The 21,623-nt window shown below is 46.9% G+C and overlaps 1 protein-coding gene across 1 annotated transcript in view; it reads left to right on the forward strand.

The window, feature by feature from the left end:
- Positions 1–19,644, forward strand: part of HELLS (helicase, lymphoid specific) — a 54,686-nt gene extending 35,042 nt beyond the window's left edge. Inside the window, exons 13-21 of the mRNA XM_029912874.1 lie at positions 4,545–4,682; positions 4,946–5,086; positions 12,114–12,197; positions 12,311–12,430; positions 12,655–12,771; positions 13,682–13,841; positions 18,255–18,351; positions 18,568–18,644; positions 19,059–19,644. Coding sequence (XP_029768734.1) covers positions 4,545–4,682; positions 4,946–5,086; positions 12,114–12,197; positions 12,311–12,430; positions 12,655–12,771; positions 13,682–13,841; positions 18,255–18,351; positions 18,568–18,644; positions 19,059–19,156 — 1,032 coding nt within the window. The 3' untranslated portion in view covers positions 19,157–19,644. The remainder of the gene's footprint in view (positions 1–4,544; positions 4,683–4,945; positions 5,087–12,113; positions 12,198–12,310; positions 12,431–12,654; positions 12,772–13,681; positions 13,842–18,254; positions 18,352–18,567; positions 18,645–19,058) is intronic.
- Positions 19,645–21,623: the final 1,979 nt, after the last annotated feature.

The following is a 21,623-nucleotide window of genomic DNA, read 5'->3' on the forward strand; positions in this document are numbered from 1 at the left end:
CAAAATTGGCTTATTACCCTGTCAAACTTTCCATATACTTAAATCTTTTTAAACTTCAGCACTGATTATTATTGAAGAAAATAATAAAACTGAGCAAAAGCTTTTTGTTGTGAATAGTTCTGGGCTTAATCCTTCTGCCACTTATTTCAATTGGAATTTATTGCTGTTGACTTCAGTGGGAACAGAATTTAGAGCATGTTGCGCCTTGGCTAGTTTTAGCCTAGAAAGGACATAATGGTATTTCTATAGTTCACAGCTAAGAGACCTTCCTCTTGCTCAAGTGACAGTTAAGGTTATTGTGATAGTCCACAAGAGCAATGAGTGCCCATGCTCCTCTTAAAAAATGAGGCTTTCAGTATCTAAAGTTGTGTACTGAGAATTGAGGCAAAGGGCACATAAGTGACAAGTGTCGTATTTGTAAGTCCTTCAAACCCAGGACGAAAAAGGAGCAGGACAACTGCCTTAAAGTGCTCCTGATGGAGTCTGCACCCACTCTGGCACCAGAGCAATAGTTCAACTTGGCACCAGGGTGTCGGTGCACAGTGCTCTGCTGGCATCGCCACGAGTCAGCACTGATCTCCCTCCGTGGCTCTGGCCAAGAAGCCGAAGAAGACAGTGAGGGGAAGATCTCCTACTTCCCACAAGCGAAAGGAGAGGGCTGGGGGGGTGAGCCAAGACCCACGCCGGCAGCTCAACGCCCCCTTCAGGAAGTCGGGCCCCAACTCAAGTTGAGCGGTGCTGCCCATCCTATACCTTGCCTGCAACTCCGGATAGCAGTGGAGGCCTCTGTCAGCTTCAGGTGCCATCGACACCTGAAGCCCTACAGGAGATCCCGCCTTGGTATCTCCGTGTACGTCCTTGCCTCAGCGGCACTGTTCCCCATTGCGATGGACACCCCGCCACCGCTTGCCTGCTCAAAGCCGTCACGTCTCAGAGATAGAGAAGCAGGCTCAGCAGAGCCCTCTTCCTGTCTCCTGACTTTGGGCACCGACAGCAGGATTCGAGGCATACCTCGCCAGTAGCCTGGTGCAGACCCACTGAGGCATGTGCCTCACCCAGCAGAAGCACCAAGACCGACCCCTCGCGTCTCCAAGGGCTCGGTATAGATCACGGGACTGATCGGGGAACCAAAGCCACCAATCACTAGCCCATCGTCATCTGTCTCCAAGATTGCCATATTTGGGAAGATCCTCCTGGCAATCGGCTCGTGGTAGCTCCCGGTCCTGCTTGACATCCCGGTACCGGTCGAGTACATCAGGCGTAGATCGCCGGATTTCCGACGCTGATCCGCCGAATGCAGTAGGTGTCCCCGAGGCCCCGACCAAGACATTCGTCTCACTCAGACAGGTCTACCTCAAGGCGCAGAGACCAGCACCAGTCAGACAAGAGCCACCGCCCTGCCCGATCTTGGTCGCCGGGTACCGACTGCTCCAGTTATAGCTCCGGCATGGAGCAGGGTCCCCTGACTGTGGGACGAGCTCCAATGCCTGCGGTGCCATCTACATCATCTGCACCAAAACCCATCCTGTGGCCCCAAGCACAGGAGCTGGTGCCATGGTATCCATAGAACCGGTGGGGAGTCAAACAGGCTGCCCACTCGATGCCGGCCCCCTCCAGTGCTCGAGGCTTCGGGGGGAAAGACCCCACAGGTCCAGGAGGACGTAGGGGAGCAAGTTGCTGGACCACCAATGGACATTGAGGATCCTACAGCACCAGCATCATCCTCGTCATCACCAGACAAGGCTATCACGGGACTCTCTCACCCAGTTCCTCAGGATGATGCTAAGACACACCAGGAATTATTGAAGAGGGTTGCATCTCACCTGGGGCTTCAGGCAGAGGAATTGGAGGAGTCTTCGGACTCCCTGTTTGACACCCTCTGCTCCTCCTATGGTGGCTTTACCCCTTCCAGGTGGATTTCCTGGCTGATACAGAAGTCCCAGAGACGGATTGCCTCTTGGCTGAGAGCCGACGAGCGCGTGTCCCCTTGCCTGTTGATGTAGAACATTGAGACTGTGTTGTCCGTTGGGACTCTACAACCTTGCCCGACAGGTGAGGTAGGAACATTCTGAATGCCCAGTGGATCGCTCTGAGTTCTTTGACGTTTATGTGAAATGTCATCTCTTCCGGGGACCGCACATCCTGCGTCCGGAGATTGCTGAGGTCCGCACCTCAGCCGAGGTCCAAGGTGTCCAAAACCAACTCGATGGAGTGAGGGGCGGTGTCGAATGGAACTCCCTCTAGGACTGTCCTGCAGTCGGTCCACTATCGCAGTGAGGTAAGTATCATTGGGGGAATGGTAACGATCTTTTCCAGGTGATCCCTGGACAGGGAATAGACCGTCGCCAGCCATGGCTGCAGGGCAATCCGTCTCTGGGACTTCTGCATCAGCCACGAAATCCACCTGGAAGCTTGTCATCTCCCTGGTGTCAAGTACATGCTAGTGGATCACCTCAGCAGGGACTTCTCCTCTTACTACGAGTGGTCGCTCCACCCATGTTCTCCCAGAGGTCGGGTACTCCCCAAGTGGACCTGTTTGCTACCAGGCAAAACAGGAAATGTCATCGGTTTTGTTCTCAACAAGGTCTGGGCAAAGACTCCCTCTCTGATGGCTTTCTCCTGTCCTGGTCAGGGAGCCTGATATATGCGTTCCCTCCGATTCCACTCATCAGCACGGTCCTGGCAAAGATAAAGAGACAAGGTGCAGGTTATCAGATCTCCCTAGCATAGCGTCGCCAGCAATGGTTCAGCATGCTCATGAACCTGGCAGCGGCCCCTCCCTGGCCCCTGCTCAACCGGCTGGACCTGCTGTCACAGGACCACGGTCAGCTATTACACCCCAACCTCACGTTCCTCCACCTCTCGGTGTGGATGCTGCGTGGCTGAACCTGGAGGAGCAGACCTGCTCAGATGAGATCCAACAGGTCCTCCTGGGGAGTAGGAAGCCCTCAACCAGACTGACTTACCTGGCCAAGTGGACGAGGTTTTCCTGCTAGGTGTCCGAGCGTGGCATCTCTCCCTCGCATTCTTCCATACAGTCTATTTTAGACTACCTGCTTCGTCTGAGGAACCAGGGCCTGGCGCACTCTTCCATTAGAGTACATCTTGCAGCCATCTCTGCTTTTCACCCACTGATCCAGGGCCAGACAGTGTTTTCTCATGACATCATGGTCAGATGCTTGAGAGGCCTCGAGAGACTCTTCCCGCAGGTACGGACCCCTGTCCCACAGTGGGATTTTGGTTCTTTGAGCCACTGGGCTCCTGCTTCCTTTCCCACCTTTCATGGAAGGTCGCTTTCCTGGTGGCGGTGACGTCGGTGAGGCAAGTCTCTGAGATTAAAGCCTTGACCTCAGAACTGCCGTACATGGTCTTCTTCAAAGACCAGGTTCAGTTGTGGCTCCACCCAGCCTTCCTGCCGAAGGTGGTATCTATCTTTCATATGAACCAGAACATCATCTTCCTGGTGTTCTGTCCCAAGCTGCACAAGACCAGTGAAGAGAGGCGTCTTCATGTGCTGGACGTCCGTAGGGCCTTGGCTTTTTACCTACAGCGTACCAAGCCTTTCTGTAAATCAACTCTGCTCTTTATCGCCACAGCGGATAGGATGAAGGGCCTTCCAGTGTCTTCACAGAGGATTTCCAACTGGATCACCTCTTGCATATGGACATGTTACCAACTGGTGGGGGTCCTGCCGCCGCTGATCGTCAGAGCCCACTCGACTAGAGCTCAGGCGTCCTCAGCAGCCTTCCTGGTGCACATCCCTATCCAGGACATCTGTAGAGCCGCGACTTGGTCCTCTGTCCACATGTTCACGGCCCATTATGCCATCACTCAGCAGGCCAGAGACAATGCTGGGTTCAGCAGAGCTGTATTGCAATCTATGAACTCCTACCCACCTTCATTGGTACTGCTTGGGAGTCACCTAATATGGAATGGACATGAGCAAGCACTTGAAGAAAAGAGTTACCTTTTTCCATAACTGGTGTTCTTCAAGATGTGTTGCTCATATCCATTCCATGACCCACCCTCCTTCCCCACTGTTGGAGTTGCCTGACAAGAAGGAACTGAGGGTGGGGGGAGCTGGCGGCACCCCTTATACCGCAGCATGTGCGCGCCACTCCAGAGGGTGCCAGAGCTGGTCCCCTACTGATGCTGCTGAGGGAAAAACTTCCGGAACCGGTGCATGTGGCGAGCACACACACCTAATATGGAATGGACATGAGCAACACATCTCAAAGAACACCAGTTACGGGAAAAGGTAACTGTCTTTTTCTGATGTCAGCTGCAGACCAGTCTTCACTACATCAATGTCACAGAGAAATCTGGGCAATATAAAATATTTTCCCAATAATTTATATTTACCTTCAATAATGAATATTGGGAAATGTGTACTGTTAGTGAAGAGACTCTTTTTAAGCAGCAGATATGTTGAGAATCACTGGGAAACCAAGGGATTGGGTCACATCTGGCTGCCCTCTCCCCTTCCTCCAAATGATACATGTGAAACGTCTGCTGACTGTCACAATTTATATCACTTTCTACAGGAAGAGGTAGTCGAGTTGAGTCCTACAGGACGACCAAAGCGTCGGAGTCGAAAAACGGTTGATTACCGTGATCTAGATGGTGATACACCTGATGAGCTGGAAAAACTGATCAGCAAAATGCAAGAGGAAGTAGAAAAAGAAAGGTGCATATCTTGAAGAAAAAAATCCCTGTTTTAACAATATCTTTATAGCTTATAAGATCACTTTAAATACACTATGAAATATTGCATAACATTGAAACTAAATTGCTGAATCAAGATAAATGAAAAGCTGTATTATCCTTTCTTTCTAATTCTGAAAATCCAGAAGTTCACGGTAGGTTTTCCAGACATTTGTTAGGTTGTACTGTACTTGAAATGCATTGACATTTTGCTGTACTAATAATAATGTGTGTCATTGCAAGGCCAGTGATAGAAATGACCATTCCTACGGATTCAGAAATCAACCTTAAACTGCAGAATATTATGATGTTACTGAGAAAATGTTGTAACCATCCATATCTCATTGAATATCCACTGGATCCTGCCACACAGCAATTTAAGGTACATATCTTGAAGCATTCAGAGCAGTGTTCTTTGAAAATTATTGTAGGTAATGTAATGCCAGTGAACAGCTTTAGACTTGTATAGTATGCTTCTCCACAAAACCCTACCAATGTGATTGTCTTGTTTTGAAATTTTCTACAGCAGATATGAGAGGGAGTAAGTTCAGTGTCTGTTATGTGGGGGGCAGTGCCTGTGGGTGAGAGCCATGCGGAGCTGCTTGTGGGCCTCCGCCCAGGAGCTGGACTGCTGCTGGCTGCTTCCAGGGCGCAACGCAGTCAGTGGTGCCAGGACAGGCAAGAAGCCTGCCTCTGCACCCTGGCTGTGCCGGTGACCAGGAGCTGCTTGAGATAAACCCTTACCCCAATCCCCTGCCCCAGCCCTGAGCCTCCTCCAAACCTGGAGCCCTCTCCTGCATCCCAAACCCCTCATCCCTGGCCCCACCCTAGAGCCCCCTCCCATACCCTGAACCCCATACGCCAACCCCTTGCCCCAGCCCTGAGCCCCCTCCCACACCCCAAGCCCCTCATCCCCAGCTCAGTTGGTTCACGGGCATCAACAATTTTCTTCAACTAGGTCACCAGAAAAAAAGTTTAATAACCACTTGTGACAAAGTTCCTCCTCTATCTTGGTGGGTCCTGTGCTTATTGGCGGATTTTCTTGCCTCAGAGATTCACCATGTGGATTGGGGAACAGCCCAGAGACCTTCCCCTCTGGGAGAACCCACAGTCCAGGTCAATTGGGAGGTTTGGGGGGAACCCGGGCCCACCCTCTACTCTGGGTTCCAGCCCAGGGCCCTGTGGACTGCAGCTGTCTATAGTGCCTCCTGTAACAGCTGCATGACAGCTACAACTCCCTGGGCTACTTCCCCATGGCCTCCTCCAAACACCTTCCTTATTCTCACCACAGGACCTTCCTCCTGGTGTCTGATAACACTTGTGCTCCTCAGTCCTCCAGCAGCACACCCTCTCACTCTCAGCTCCTTGCGCCTCTTGCTCCCAGCTCTTCACACTCCCACCACAAACTGAAGTTGAGCTCCTTTTTAAAACCCAGGTGCCCTGATTAGCCTGCCTTAATTGATTCTAGAAGCTTCTTCTTAATTGGCTCCAGGTGTCCTAATTAGCCTGCCTGCCTTAACTGGTTCTAGCAGGTTCCTGATTACTCTAGTGCAGCCCCTGCTCTGGTCACTCAAGGAACAGAAAACTACTCATCCAGTGACCAGTATATTTGCCCTCTACCAGACTCCTGTACCCCACTGGTCTGGGTCTGTCACATATCCCTCCCCCCTGCTCAACGCCAAGGGGTTGGGCAGCTTGGGACGCCAGACAGTGCACACGTGACAAGCCATTGGCGTTGCCATGACGGCTCCCTGCTCTGTGTTGCACATGGAACTGGAAAGGTTGGAGGGATAAGAACCATCTGGTCACCCTTGTGTTCTTCTCCTTGTTCCGCTGCATCCATTGAAGAGGGGCATGGTCGGTCACGAGGACAAAGCTGCGCCCGAGCAGGTAGTAGCGCAGTGTTTCCATGGCCCATTTTACAGCGAGGCAGTCTCTCTCCACCACTGCATATTTTTGTTCCCTTGGAAGGAGTTTCCGACTGAGGTATAGAATTGGGTGTTCCTCCTCCCCGACCATCTGTGATAGAACGGCCCCCAACCCTACTTCCGATGCATCTGTCTGCAGGATAAACTCCTTGATGAAATCAGGGGCTATCAGTACGGGGTTACTGCAGAGGGCAGTCCGTAGGTCTGTGAATGCTTCCTCTGCTGCGTCAGACCATCTCACCAGATCAGGTCCACGGGCTTTCACTAGGTCTGTCAGGGAGCTTGCCCTTGTGGCAAAGTGGGGGATAAATCGTCGGTAATACCTCACCACACCTAGGAACGCCCGTACTTGTTTCTTGTGACTTGGTCGTGGCCAATTTTTGATGGCCTCTAACTTGTTCACTTGGGGTTTTACCAGACCTTTTCCCACAATGTAGCCAAGATATTTGGCCTCCGTAAACCCTACAGCGCACTTGGCAGGGTTTGCTGTAAGGCTAGCTCGCCTGAAGGTATCGAGGACTGCCTCCACCTTCTCCAGGTGGGTTTCCCAGTCTGGGGTATGAATGACCACATCGTCCAAGTAGGCAGCAGCATAACTGTTATGCGGGCGTAATAGCTTGTCCATGAGGCGCTGGAAGGTAGCTGGGGCCCCATGTAGTCCAAAAGGGAGAACAGTATATTGAAAAAGACCCTCTGGTGTAGAGAACGCAGTCTTTTCCTTTGCGTCTCCTGCAAGGGGAATCTGCCAGTACCCCTTTGTCAAGTCTAGGGTAGTCAAGTACCGGGCATTACCCAGACGGTCCACTAGCTCATCTATGCGAGGTATGGGGTACGCATCGAACTGGGATACTTCATTTAGTCGCCGGAAGTCATTGCAAAATCTTGTGGTGCCATCAGGTTTGGGCACCAGCACGATTGGGCTGGACCACTGACTGTGGGATTCTTCGATGATCCCCAACTCCAGCATTTTTTTTACTTCTGCTTTTATTTCCTCCCTTTTTGCTGCTGGCACCCGATAGGGCCTCATTGTTACTCTGGCCCCAGGGTTTGTGACGATGTGGTGATATGTCTCGGTTGTTTGACCCGGTTTTGTCGAGAACACATCTTGGTTCCGGAAGATCATCTCAGACACCTCATTCTTCTGATCTGGTGTTAAATCGGGAGACACTCTCACCTGTTTGGAAGGCTTGTTTTCCTGGGTTAGGTCTTTTTGGACAGTTGTGCATGCCTCTTGTGCATGCCAGGGATTCAGAAGGTTAACATGATAAATCTGTTCTTGTTTTCTGCGTCCTGGCTGCCGCACCTTGTAGGTTACTTCCCCCACGGGTTCAACCACCTCATAGGGCCCCTGCCATTGGGCCAGAAGCTTGCTTTCTGCCGTGGGTACCAACACCATAACCCAATCCCCTGGTTGGAACTGTCGCACTTTTGCCTGGAGATTGTAATGGGTTCGCTGGGCCTCCTGTGCCTTCTCCAAATGTTCCCGTACAATAGGGGTAACCCGGGCTATCCGGTCTCGCATCTGCATTACATGCTCTATTAGATTTCTCCCCTCATTGGGTTCCTCTTCCCAGATCTCTTTGGCGATATCTAGTATGCCACGGGGGTGACGCCCGTATAATAACTTGAAGGGAGAAAACCCAGTTGAGGCCTGTGGTACCTCCCGGATAGCGAACATAAGGTAGGGTGTCCCAATCCTTCCCGTCCCAACTTACCACTTTCCTTATCATAGCCTTGAGGGTTCGGTTAAACCTTTCTACCAACCCATCAGTCTGTGGATGGTAGACCGAAGTTCTCAGGGTATGTATATGGAGCAGCATACAGAGGTCCTTCATTAGCTTCGACATAAATGGGGTTCCTTGGTCGGTTAATATCTGCTTCGGTAGCCCCATTCAGGCAAAGATCCCCACCAGCTCTTTGGCTATAGTTTTAGAGGCCGTGTTCTGCAGGGGGACGGCTTCTGGGTAGCGAGTAGCATAGTCCAAAACAACAAGTATATATTGGTGGCCCTAAGCTGTCTTCTCCAGGGGTCCCACTAGGTCCATGGCTATTCGCTCGAAGGGGACCTCTATGATGGGAAGGGGTACTAAAGGTGCCCTCAAGTGAGGACGGGGACTGTGCAGCTGACACTCCGGGCAGGAGGCACAGTACCTCCGCACTTCTTCATGTACTCCGGGCCAGAAGAACCGTCGTAGGACTCGTGCCAGGGTCTTCTCTACCCCCAAATGCCCCCCAAAAAGATGACTATGAGCAAGACTTAATACAGCGTTCTGGTGTTTTTGAGGTACTAGGATCTGCTGTACCTTCTGCCCCTGTACTGATGCAACCCGGTATAAGAGATCCTTCTTCATTATGAAGTAGGGTCCTGGTCCCTGGGTTTTTCCTTCCACGAGGACCCCATCTATTTCAGTCACCTCCTTCCTAATGTTGTCATACCTGGGTCTTCTGCCTGGTCCCGTCCAAAATTTCCTCTCCCGGGGCTAATCTGCCCAAGATCTAGGGGCCCAGTCTCTGTTGCCTCTACTGGTTCAGAAGCATTAGGGTGGGGGTCAGACTTAGGTGCTTCTACCTCCTGCGTGGCCTCCTTTTCAGCTGCGCGGGTCCGCCTACCTACAAGAGCGACCCTCTGGCTTTGGGTCAATATTCGGGTTCCCAAGGCCTTAGCTGCCCTTCTTTCCCTTTTTGTCTTTCTACCCTGTCTGGGAGTGGAGAACAAATCTGGGGATATTTCAGAGAAGATTGGGGGTTGACAGTCTGCTGTGGATGCCTCATCAATTTTAGGGTCCCCATCTTTCTCCAATCCCCCTACTGGGAGTAAGTTTCCCAACCCTGGGAAGTCCCTCCCTATGAGCACCGGGTATGGGAGTTTAGGGACTACACCTGCTGCTACCTTAGTAGTGTTCCCTTGGATCTCGATTTTTACTGGGATGGTGGGGTAGTAACTAACTGTCCCATGGACACGTTATCCCCGTACGTTTAGCCTGCAGCAGCTGACTACGCTTCACGAGCTTCCCTGAGATAAGTGTGATAGCACTCCCCGAATCAACCAGTGCCGGGGTCCCTACCCCATTTAGTTTCACTGGTCTGGTATACATATGTGGGGTTAGTGAGACCCCCACAAAGTGGATTAGGGAGCATGGATCTGCCCAGTTCCCCAGGTTACACTGCATAGGCTCCTCAGCATTGGGACACTGTGCAGCTATGTGTCCCCACTCCCCGCAGGCATAACAGCTGTATGGAGCCCTAGGCGTTCCCCGGTCTCTTGGTTTGGGCAGTCTAACATCACGATCCTCTTCTCCCTCAGTGCTCCAACTCTTTGTGGCCTCTAATGGGCCTTCAGCCTCTCTTTTTTTCCACCTGGGCCCTCTTGGTGGCCCAGTCACCCGAACTTTAGGGCTTGGTGCTGCTAGTTTAACCCGGGGTGCCTCTTCCTTAACTGGTCGGGTCAGCTCCCTCGCTGTCCTTCGCCTCTCTACCAGGGCGACAACCTCATCATAGGTGGAGGGTTCGTTCTGGCTTACCCAGGCACGAAGGTCTGGTGGTAGTCCCCTCATGTATCGGTTGATGACCAGAACCGCTAGTATCTCTTCCGGACTCCGGGACTCTGTTTGCAACCACTTTCGTGCGAGATGGATGAGGTCATACAATTGGGACCGCGGGGTTTGTCTTCCTGGTACCTCCAACCGTGATACTGCTGGGCCCGCACTGCTGTCATTACCCCAGATCTGGCCAGGATCTCTGCTTTCAGCTGGGGGTAGTCTGCCGCAGCCTCTTCAGGCAGATCATGGTAGGCCTTCTGGGCCTCCCCACACAGGAATGGGGCAAGGATGCCAGATCACTGATCTCGAGGCCAGGCCTCCCGTAGGGCTGTCCTCTAAAAGGCCAGAAGGTATGCCTCTACATCATCCTCCCATGTCATTTTCTGCAGCCAATGGCTGGTCCGTATGAGCCGCGTCCCATCATGGCCGCGATTCAGCTCTGTAAGGGACTTTACCTGGTTTACCAGTTCCCACAGCATAGCTCGGTCTTGAGCAGCCTGGTCCATCAGCAGGCGATTAGTCTCTTGCTGCAGCTGCACTGCCTCCTGTTGGGTGGCTGCCTGGACACGGGTAGCCTCCTGCTGGGCCGTCATAGCTTGTATCAGTGCCCACACTACGTCATCCATTGTGGTGAAAAAAAATAAACCCCCTCCCTTTTTTTGTTTGTTTTTTGTTTAAATCACCCTCCTTCTTCTGCCACGCTGTGCACCCCAAGATCCCACTCCTGACACCAGTGTGACAAAGTTCCTCCTCTATCTTGGTGGGTCCTGCGCTTATTGGCGGATTTTCTTGCCTCAGAGATTCACCATGTGGGTTGGGGAACAGCCCAGAGACCTTCCCCTCTGGGAGAACCCACAGTCCAGGTCAATTGGGAGGTTTGGGGGGAACTCGGGCCCGCCCTCTACTCCGGGTTCCAGCCCAGGGCCCTGTGGACTGCAGCTGTCTATAGTGCCTCCTGTAACAGCTGCATGACAGCTACAACTCCCTGGGCTACTTCCCCATGGCCTCCTCCAAACACCTTCCTTATTCTCACCACAGGACCTTCCTCCTGGTGTCTGATAACACTTGTGCTCCTCAGTCCTCCAGCAGCACACCCTCTCACTCTCAGCTCCTTGCGCCTCTTGTTCCCAGCTCCTCACACTCCCACCACAAACTGAAGTGAGCTCCTTTTTAAAACCCAGGTGCCCTGATTAGCCTGCCTTAATTGATTCTAGAAGCTTCTTCTTAATTGGCTCCAGGTGTCCTAATTAGCCTGTCTGCCTTAACTGGTTCTAGCAGGTTCCTGATTACTCTAGTGCAGCCCCTGCTCTGGTCACTCAGGGAACAGAAAACTACTCATCCAGTGACCAGTATATTTGCCCTCTACCAGACTCCTGTACCCCACTGGGCTGGGTGTGTCACACACTTCTAGAGAGAGCTTCCTAGAACTGGTATACAAGACAAAATGTTCTTTCTGGAGCTCAACATCCAACCCCCCACTCAAGATATATACAAATTAATAAATATATATAAAGATCATCTTAATAGTTTGTTTTTTTTATACTACATAAACCCTCTTACTATATTGAAAAGGGAAAAAGAATTTGGATGATATATAATGTATATTTGGGAGCTTTAACCCTCTAACATTTTTACTAACCCTTAATAAGCCATTAATGAAAACCAAAGGATCTCATTCAAAATAGAGTCTTGCAAACGAACATGAGCATGACTGCCATATAGTTGAATCCACTATTATTCAGAGGGGCCACTTAAAGGTTGTCAAGAACTTTGAGCCACAACTAATGGTTGACACAATCAAATGATCTAGACTGGACAAGGATGGGATAGGATTAGCCACGCAGGTGGAAGCCTAGTGCATTAACTGTCATCGCTAGTACCTGAATGTTGATGCATCTGAGAGATTGTAAATCTTGACTTTTCCTTTTTACTCTGTTTTAAGGTTGATGAAGATCTAGTGAAGAATTCAGGCAAATTCCTACTTTTGGACCGGATGCTGCCAGAACTGAAAAAGAGAGGTCACAAGGTATTTTTGTTTATGAATATGGATAATAACTGATCAGTTGCCTTGTGTGTGGTTTTTGGTGTTTGGTTTTATTTTTTAAAATAGGGATATTGAGGAATCTTAACTACTTGTAGGTGTTGCTATTCTCACAAATGACACTGATGTTGGACATTTTGATGGATTATTGCTATCTGCGGAATTACAAATTTAGTCGTTTGGATGGATCCATGTCCTATACAGAGAGAGAAGAAAATGTAAGTATCAGCTTAAATACTTACGTGCATGCATCCAACTCAACTAATTGCAACAAATTCAACCTCTGTTGGTATGCTTTATATGTAATGCCTTGTAGAAAGACAAAGCAAATAATATATTTTTAATCATCTGATTTAATTTAAAACATGGGTTTAAAAAAAACCCCACTGACCACATCCTTTTATTCTGTATGCTGTTTCATGTTACATGTATTCTTTTCCAGATGCATAAATTTAATACAGATCCTGAAGTTTTCATATTTTTAGTGAGTACACGGGCTGGAGGCCTGGGCATTAATTTGACTGCAGCAGACACTGTCATCATCTATGATAGTGACTGGGTAAGATGACATACTGTTTCTCAAATGCTACATCATACAACTTTCTACTGTAACCCTAGATACTCACTTAGCATCTTGTGTTATGGGATGCTTTACCAGATAGTCTATGAAAGTAATGTATGTGAAAATTTCATAGTAAAATATATATATTCAGAATAATATGTAGCCTAGGGTAATAAGTAAAAATGTGCTGCCCTATACAAACCACCTAAGATTGCTTTGTAGGCAACTGGCTGATCCTCTGAATTTCCTTTTAAAAACAGGCTTTTCTGCTAGTTGAAAAGAATGCGTACTGCTTGAGTGCTGATAATTATTAAAATGTCTACCTTGGAGAGAAGAAGTTTAAAGCTCTTAAAGAAGTTTGAGCCCTCTTGGGCAGACAACTTTTGCAAACTTCCCTATTTCAACAGCTGCCTTGTTGGTTTCTGGTCCCCAAAATTTCCCCAGTCAACTGACATCCTAAAGCTCCAGCCAGCTACAACCCCACTGCCTCCTGTGAGTCTCAGGAGGATGGTTGAAGAGCTGTTAGGAGTCTAATCCCTATGGACTTGTACATCTTCAACTTTTTCAGTATACAGCTACTTAGGCTGCACAAGCATACTTAGCATATCCCTTCCCAAATAAACAAATTGAGAATTCAGGAGCAAAAGTATTTTTCAGTGAGGGCTAATTCCATCATTAATTACAGATTTTTTTTTTTAGTAAAGGGATAAATATCTCTCACTCATTCTCCAGAACATCTGAACTGTGTTTTCTCAATCTTTCCCACTTCCCACTATACAAAATCCCCCGTGGTAGATTTTACAGGCTGAAAAGTGACAGCTTGGAAAGCTGAGTGATGGAAAATGGAACCCATTGTGCATCTTTAACAATTAAGCTAATTTGATTTCTTTAATCTCATTCATTTTAGAACCCCCAGTCTGACCTTCAGGCCCAAGACAGGTGTCACAGAATTGGTCAGACAAAGCCAGTTGTTGTTTATCGCCTCGTGACAGCAAATACTGTTGACCAGAAGATTGTGGAGAGAGCTGCTGCCAAAAGGAAGCTAGAGAAGTTGATTATTCATAAAAGTTAGTAAATTAATTCTTCAGAACTGTAAAACTTTTTTGTTCCATTAAGTTACTGTGGGGAATTCTTGCTGTAATTCAAGATTATTTCTAGTTGTCCTTGTTAACAGAGAGATTCTCTATATGTAAGTAGTTCATCTCCTTTTTCTAAATATGCTTGTTTCTCTTAGCCCTTCTAATCAGCACTCCGTGCATTCTTTAGCATCTAGGCTGAATTCTGTGACATGATGCTGAATTTGGCTGCAAATTACTCTTTTCATGCATTTCAGACTGCTGCCTCATTTGTTTTGCCACTAAAATAATGGGCCCTTGCTGCGGAACTTGGGGTCAGTGTGTGCTATACCTCCTCCTGGCTTTTGGGGAGAGTGAGGAGCAAGGACAGTGTGTGCTGGCCAGGGAGAGAAACAGGAATGAAACCAGGCAGTAAGGAGCGAGAGTGGTCAGGATGACTGGGGACATGAAACAGCTGTTGGCAAAATCAGCTTCCAGATTTACAGTTATCTACCTTCAGGGAAGAAAATGTCTTATGGACAAGATTCAGAACTGTCTTTAAGTTGGTCTGAAGCTTTGAGAGAGGGGCTTACTAGCTGCACAGGCAAACTTGTCTAGCTTTGGATCACATCCATTGAAATCAGCTGAAATGTGGGGAGGCAGAGGAAGGCAGGGAGAACAATATGTTGTGTGACAACGTTCAAATCAGCAGAATTTGCACCCCTATAGATATATATTCAGTTCTACTGGGGTTTTCTGTACCATCTAGTCCAGATGGCCAGTCTTGCAGTCACAGAATCATGGCATTTGCAGGACCCTGCCCACAGAAACTATCCAAAAATTACTATTTAAAGTAATTTCTGTAATAAAATAACCCTGGTAAAATAGTTTACATGTCTCATTTTGTATGCAACACAATCCAATAATTTACTTGCTGCTATTTTGACTTCCTAGTTGGTAATCTCTGCACAACCCAAGTAACAAATGGTTGGGTGGAACTATTTCCCTCTCATCGTTACTGGTGAAGGCATACTGATTGGGCACTGTGATAAATCTGCTATAATTATTCTGTTGATCAAATTTTAACAATCCTGCACTCTGGCCTTTTTCATAAGCACTAAATCCACTGAAATAGGAAGTTGTCTATAAAGAAGTTTTTTATAATCTGGTGGGCCTCTGACAGTAGCCTGTACTTTAAACTTCAGAAGAAGGTAAGGACTTCCCATAATACACCAAAAGCTGTATGTTGGGGTGGGGACAGGGAGAATGAGAGAGTTAAATTGCTTGGTGTGATGTTTTTCAAAGTGTAGATCATAGGTTACTGCTAGTTTTGGGGTGATATTTGCCAGTCTTGAATTAGTGATGCTGATGAGGTTCAACAAGGACAAGTGCAGAGTCCTGCACTTAGGACGGAAGAATCCCATGCAAGAATCCCAGTTCTGCAGAAAAGGACGTGGGGATTACAGTGGATGAGAAGTTGGATATGAGTCAACAGTGTGCCCTTGTTGCCAAGAAGGCTAACGGCATATTGGGCTGCATTAGAAGTGATTATTCCCATCAATTTGGCACTGGTGAGGCCACATCTGGAGTATTGTGTCCAGGTTTGTGCCCCCCACTACAGAAAGGATGTGGACAGATTAGAGAGAGTCCAGCGGAGGCCAATGAAAATTATTAGGGGGCTCGGGCACATGACTTATGAGGAGAGGCTGAGGGAACTGGGATTATTTAGTCTGCAGAAGAGCAGTGAGGGGGGATTTGATAGCAGCCTTCAATTACCTGAAGGGGGGTTCTAAAGAGGATGGAGCTAGGCTGTTCTCATTGGTGGCAGATGACAGAACAAGAAGCAATGGTCTCAAGTTGCAGTGGGGAAGGTCTAGGTTGGATATTAGGAAAAACTATTTCACTAGGAGGGTGGTGAAGCACTAGAATGTATTATCTAGGGAGGTGGTAGAATCTCCTTCCTTGGAGGTTTTTAAGGCCTGGCCTGACAAAGCCCTGTCTGGGATGATTTTGTTGGTGTTGGTCCTGCTTTGAGCAGGGGGTTGGACTAGATGACCTCCTGAGGTCTCTTCCAACCTTAATCTTCTATGATTCTATGCTCTGATTTTTAGCCTAGTCTGTTTTTTATACTCCACTTACATCATGGTGATATCTAGCCAGGGCTGTAAACAGAGTGGAGCAGCCGTCCGGGTAGAAAAATGGGGTGGAATTGGAGGAGGAGGGTGGTATATGGGGGCATATGCCCCCCCTAGATGTCTGACTTCCATTTAGCACGGAAGTTTTCAAACTATGAAGAGCGCCCCCCACAGTTTGAAAACCATTGCCTTCTGGTTGCTTGGAAGCTGGTGGGAGCCACCCAGCCTGCTCTTGCCTCTCCCCAAAGGTACTTGCTCGCTACTGCCCTTGCGTTCCTCTGGGCAGGGCAGTGGTGGGGCGAGTGCCTCAGGGAGCATCTCATGGCAGCTGGGCTCTGCGGACAGGGTCTGGACTCCTTCGGGGGAGAGGCAAGAGTGGGCCAGGTGGCTCCCACCAAACTGTGGTAGGCGCTCGTCATAGTGACCCCCACATCCCCCACCCACACTGCCCTATATTTCTGTCCCCGTGGTTTTGCACCTGGGCGGCTACCCCTCTCAACCTTCCCCAGTTACGGCTCTAGTATCTGCCAGCAAATTTCTTGGCTTTTATGACCTATTAAAATAGGAGGAAAAGCATCTCTCTCAGGAATTTCTTTGGTATAAATGCAACTGAGCCAATTTGCAGATAAACTAAAATGGGAGGAGTAGTGCAAACAAAGGGGAAAAACTGTAAAATGACCTACCAAGATAAGAGACATGAGGGCTTCAGGCAGCAAGAGAGTAGGAGGGATTGGGACTAATAAATGTAAAGTCCTTTACTAAAGGAGAAGAGACACATGGCATGGGATGTGTTAATCGAGCAGTCTGACCTATTGCATTAATGCAAATGTTTTTCTTCTCATTAATTATTTGCTAAACCTTTCTCTTCTCTGTAACTAAGTACTAGATTTTAAGCAGTGGTCTCTTCCAGGACCCCTCCTGTCAAAAGTCATGTTGGAAGTGTTTACAGAGGGCTGGTAAAATAGAAGTAGCTCCAGATTTGGAATTGGTTACAAATCAGCAGAGCTTTCAGATCTTGATGCATTTTGTTTTATCTTATATATTATATATATATAAAATAAAATAAAAAACCCATAGGAAACATCACTTTAAAAAAGCTGCATGAAGATTATGGTTAAGATATCAAGTCAGGAAATCTCAAAGTAAAGTTATACATGTAAACTTATTTCTGCACACTGTGTATATACATTGATCGTGTCTCTTCAAAATGATTACATACTGTTTCTCAGTATTTCATGCAACTTTTTCTACATCTGAGAAGTACATTGTTAACCTGTAGCATATGTTAAGTACTAAAGCACTACTACAGGGAGAATTAACAAAAACTTAGTGGGGTGCGTGGTGGGGTTTGAAAGCAAGATCTTAGATGTGACTGAGGAAAGAAAGAGGTGCATAATGGGGGAGACAAGGATGGGCAGATGCTTCAGTAAATGTAACAAAAGTTCAGGCAAGGTTGGGTGAGTCCAATGATAACAGAAAGCTGCGAGGCCTTCTGGGCGTGTGTTGTGTTGTCCTTGGCCAATTAGAAGTAATCTTATACCATTTCTTGATAGACATGATAATTGATCCAAATGACACCTCTTTCATTAAACCTTCCAGGTCTCATCTTTAGTCATACTTTGACTGAACCTATATCTCTTGTTTTTACAACACCAGTACATACTATTGTCTGGAAGACTTCTCTTCTGTTCCCACACTCAGATCTGAATTGGAAAACATCCAGATTTGGGTACAAAAAGGTGTCTGGATGTTCTCATCTGAAGAAATGTGCTTGTTTTAAAAATGTTAAAACAGTTATAGCTAATTCACTGATTGAGAGAAATACACCCCAATAAAATGGGCAGGATATCTTTCATTTATTCTCTATCTTGTAGTGATAATACGCCTCACTTTGTTTCAATCAGCAACATTGCAAACGGGACACACTTCGGCATCCACCATCTAACTTTATTTGCAATGTTTTTACTGTAAGTAGAACTAATAGCTTTTCCACTGTGTGTGTGCATGTCAAATCAGTGTTTTGCAACCTTTTTTTTTTTTTTGCGAGCCACAATTAGAAAGTAAAGGCCTACATGAAAACCTTTCATGCAGCTCTGACTTTCACTATTTAATTTAGTCATCACAATTTAGGGCATGTTTGGTATATGTTTAGGCAACAAATCCAAGTATATCCAACAATAGTTTCTTTCTCTTTCTCTGTTGGGTTAACAGCATATATTAGATGTCAGTTTATAGAATTCATTGGTAATTTGGCAGCCTTTATATTCAAGAAAGGTTTCTCTTTTTATAGATCAGTTTAAAGGTGGTAAATCTGGGTTAATCCAAACAAAGGGCTGCTTGGATCCTAAGGAATTAATGGAATTACTGAAATCCAGGGACTATGAAAGGTATGTTAACTTCCACATTTTGTTAGACCTGGGAGATGCAAATAAGTGTCTAAGGATCTCAACGACCCTGCCCTTCCGATATTGCTAAATGGGTTGTGGGTCTCTGCTATATGGGAGGGGAGGTCCTGGGGGATTCTGGTATGGAAAAGCGGTGTCCTTGTGTGGAAAAATGTTGAGAACTACAGTGTTTAGACTAAGATACTCTTATTTCTATAGAGAGGTTAAAGGATCCAGAGAGAGAATAATCAGTGACAAAGATCTAGAGTTACTGCTGGATAGAAGTGATCTTATTGGTAAGTAAAACTAATTTGGTCCTCTTTTCCTATTTGACAGTAACATGTGTAGAATTTTTCCCTTATATTTTATATGTAAAGGCTGAAACAGCTTTTTGTTTTGAAACACGAGCTAATTTATAGTATTTCTTGTTTCATTTTAACCTTCATTTAAAAAAAAAATTGAAATTATTGAAATGAAATGTTTCAATTGACCTCAACCAAAAAAGTCTCAGATTTTGTTGTTTTTCCTCCTGATTTGGGATGGGGTAACCATTTCCTGCCCAATTCTATTGACAACTAACATTCAGTATGTTGTGTATTTCATTCAGCATCTGCTAGTAGGAGGAACAAGCTTCTTTCTCTACACTGTTCTACTTCCAATGTAAGACTATACACAATTTTGTTTAACCTTTACTTTTGTTTTTCTCTTAGACCAAATGAAAAAGTCTGAATCAGTTGAAAAAGAAAAAGTGGGAGTGTTCAAGGTCCTAGAAGATTCTGAAGACTCCAGTGCAGAATGTGTATTTTGAAGCGTGACTGGCTTCTAAAAGTACAGCCCAAACTTCTTGGGACTAACAGCAGACCTTGTAAGGCCATCATTTACATATAGTGACTCTTGATTACGCTGATTTTTTTTTTTTTTTTCAAAGCCTGGTTCAAATCTTTTTTTACTTTTCAGTGAGTTGTAACACGTCAGGTAGCATACTTCATGTTGTAGCATACCTAAAAATTTCATATGTGTGAACCTCACATGAAGAATTACGAAAATGAACATGTTTCAGATGTTTAGGTAGCTTGTGTGATCCAGTGACACACTGCCAGGTTTGTACAAAATCTTCCTGTGGAAGTCTTGCGAATTTTTTTTTATTTTTCTCTCGAATGTGACCTAATGTGTCAATTATGATTTTATTGGGAAAGGGAAGAGTGTCTAGTACATTTGTTTACAAACAATCGTGTAACTTCAGTTTTAAATTTTGCAAAATATTTTGCTAATAAATTTGTCCATTTTGTCATGTAATTTTATTGGGGGTGGGGCAGCTTTCAGTGTAAGAATATCTTGTTTAATTATGCCTCTTTCTGATCTGTGAAAGGTCCCTTGCAAGTGAAACTAGGGAAAGTGATCAAAGCTAAATACTTTTCAGTGGTTTATGTATAATATTTAGAAAAATATTTAGAAAAACTGGACGAACACAAGTCCATGGGGCCAGATGTGCTGCATCCAAGGGTGCTGAAGGAGTTGGCTGATGTGATTGCAGAGCCGTTGGCCATTATCTTTGAAAACTCATGGCGATGGGGGGAGGTCCCAGATGACTGAAAAAAGGCTAATGTAGTGCCCATCTTTAAAAAAGGGAAGAAGGAGGATCCGGGGAACTACAGGCCAGTCACCCTCACCTTAGTCCCTGGAAAAATCATGGAGCAAGTCCTCAAGCAATCAATGCTGAAGCACTTAGAGGAGAGGAAAGTGATCAGGAACAGTCAGCATGGATTCACCAAGGGCAAGTCATGCCTAACTAACCTAATTGCCTTCTATGAGGAGATAACTGGGTCTGGGGATGAGGGGAAAGCGGTGGATGTGTTATTCCTTGTCTTTAGTAAAGCTTTTGATACCGTCTCCTACAGTATTCTTGCCAGCAAGTTAAATAAGTATGGGCTGGGTGAATGGACTATAAGGTGGATAGAAAACTGGCTAGATCGTCGGGCTCAATGGGTAATGATCAACTGCTCCATGTCTAGTTGGCAGCCGGTTTCAAGTGGAGTGCCCCAGGGGTCGGTCTTGGGGCCGGTTTTGTTCAATATCTTCATTAATGATCTGGAGGCTGGCGTGGATTGCACTCTCAGCAAGTTTGCAGATGACACTAAACTGGGAGGAGTGGTAGATACGCTGGAGGGTAGGGACAGGATACAGAGGGACCTAGACAAATTAGAGGATTGGGCCAAAAGAAATCTGATGAGGTTCAACAAGGACAAGTGCAGAGTCCTGCACTTAGGATGGAAGAATCCCATGCACTGTTACAGACTAGGGATCGAATAGCTAGGAAGCAGTTCTGCAGAAAAGGCCCTAGGGGTTACAGTGGATGAGAAGCTGGATATGAGTCAACAGTGTGCCCTTGTTGCCAAGGAGGCTAACGGCATTCTGGGCTGTATAAGTAGGGACATTGCCAGCAGATCGAGGGACGTGATCGTTCCCCGCTATTCGACATCGGTGAGGCCTCAGCTGGAGTACTGTGTCCAGTTTTGGGCCCCACACTACAGGAAGGATGTGGAAAAATTGGAAAGAGTCCAGCAGAGGGTAACAAAAATGATTAGGGGGCTGGAGCACATGACTTACGAGGAGAGGCTGAGGGAACTGGGATTGTTTAGTCTGCAGAAGAGAAGAATGAGTGGGGATTTGATAGCTGCTTTCAACTACCTGAAAGGGGGTTCCAAAGAGGAGGGAGCTAGACTGTTCTCAGTGGTACCTGATGACAGAACAAGGAGTAATAGTCTCAAGTTGCAGTTGGGGGGGTTTAGGTTGGATATTAGGAAAAACTTTCACTAGGAGGGTGGTGAAGCATTGGAGTGGGATACCTAGGGAGGTGGTGGAATCTCCTTCCTTCGAGGTTTTTAAGGTCAGGCTTGACAAAGCCCTGGCTGAGATGATTTAGTTGGGAATTGGTCCTGCTTTGAGCAGGGGCTTGGATTAGATGACCTCCTGAGGTCCCTTCCAACCCTGATATTCTATGATATGCAACTTCTATGTGTAACTTTTCCATATTCTTAAGGTACTGGGCTAAAGCAATCACCTGAGACTACATGCCCCAAGCATGGAATTTGCCACAGACTGGTATTTCAGGATCTATGCTTATGTAACCCTTCTGCCCATCTAAGTTGGCAGCAACAAGGGCCGGGTTCTGTATCTAGGGGTTCCGTTTCAATAATACAATGCAAAACCGGCTCGAGCCCCCACCCTGTGACCTGGGACAATTACATACCACCCCCCTGGGTACCTCTAAGAGG

The sequence above is a fragment of the Terrapene carolina genome, unplaced genomic scaffold (genome assembly GCF_002925995.2).
Source record: "Terrapene carolina triunguis isolate 2854851 unplaced genomic scaffold, T_m_triunguis-2.0 Scaffold310, whole genome shotgun sequence".
NCBI lineage: Eukaryota > Metazoa > Chordata > Testudines > Emydidae > Terrapene > Terrapene triunguis.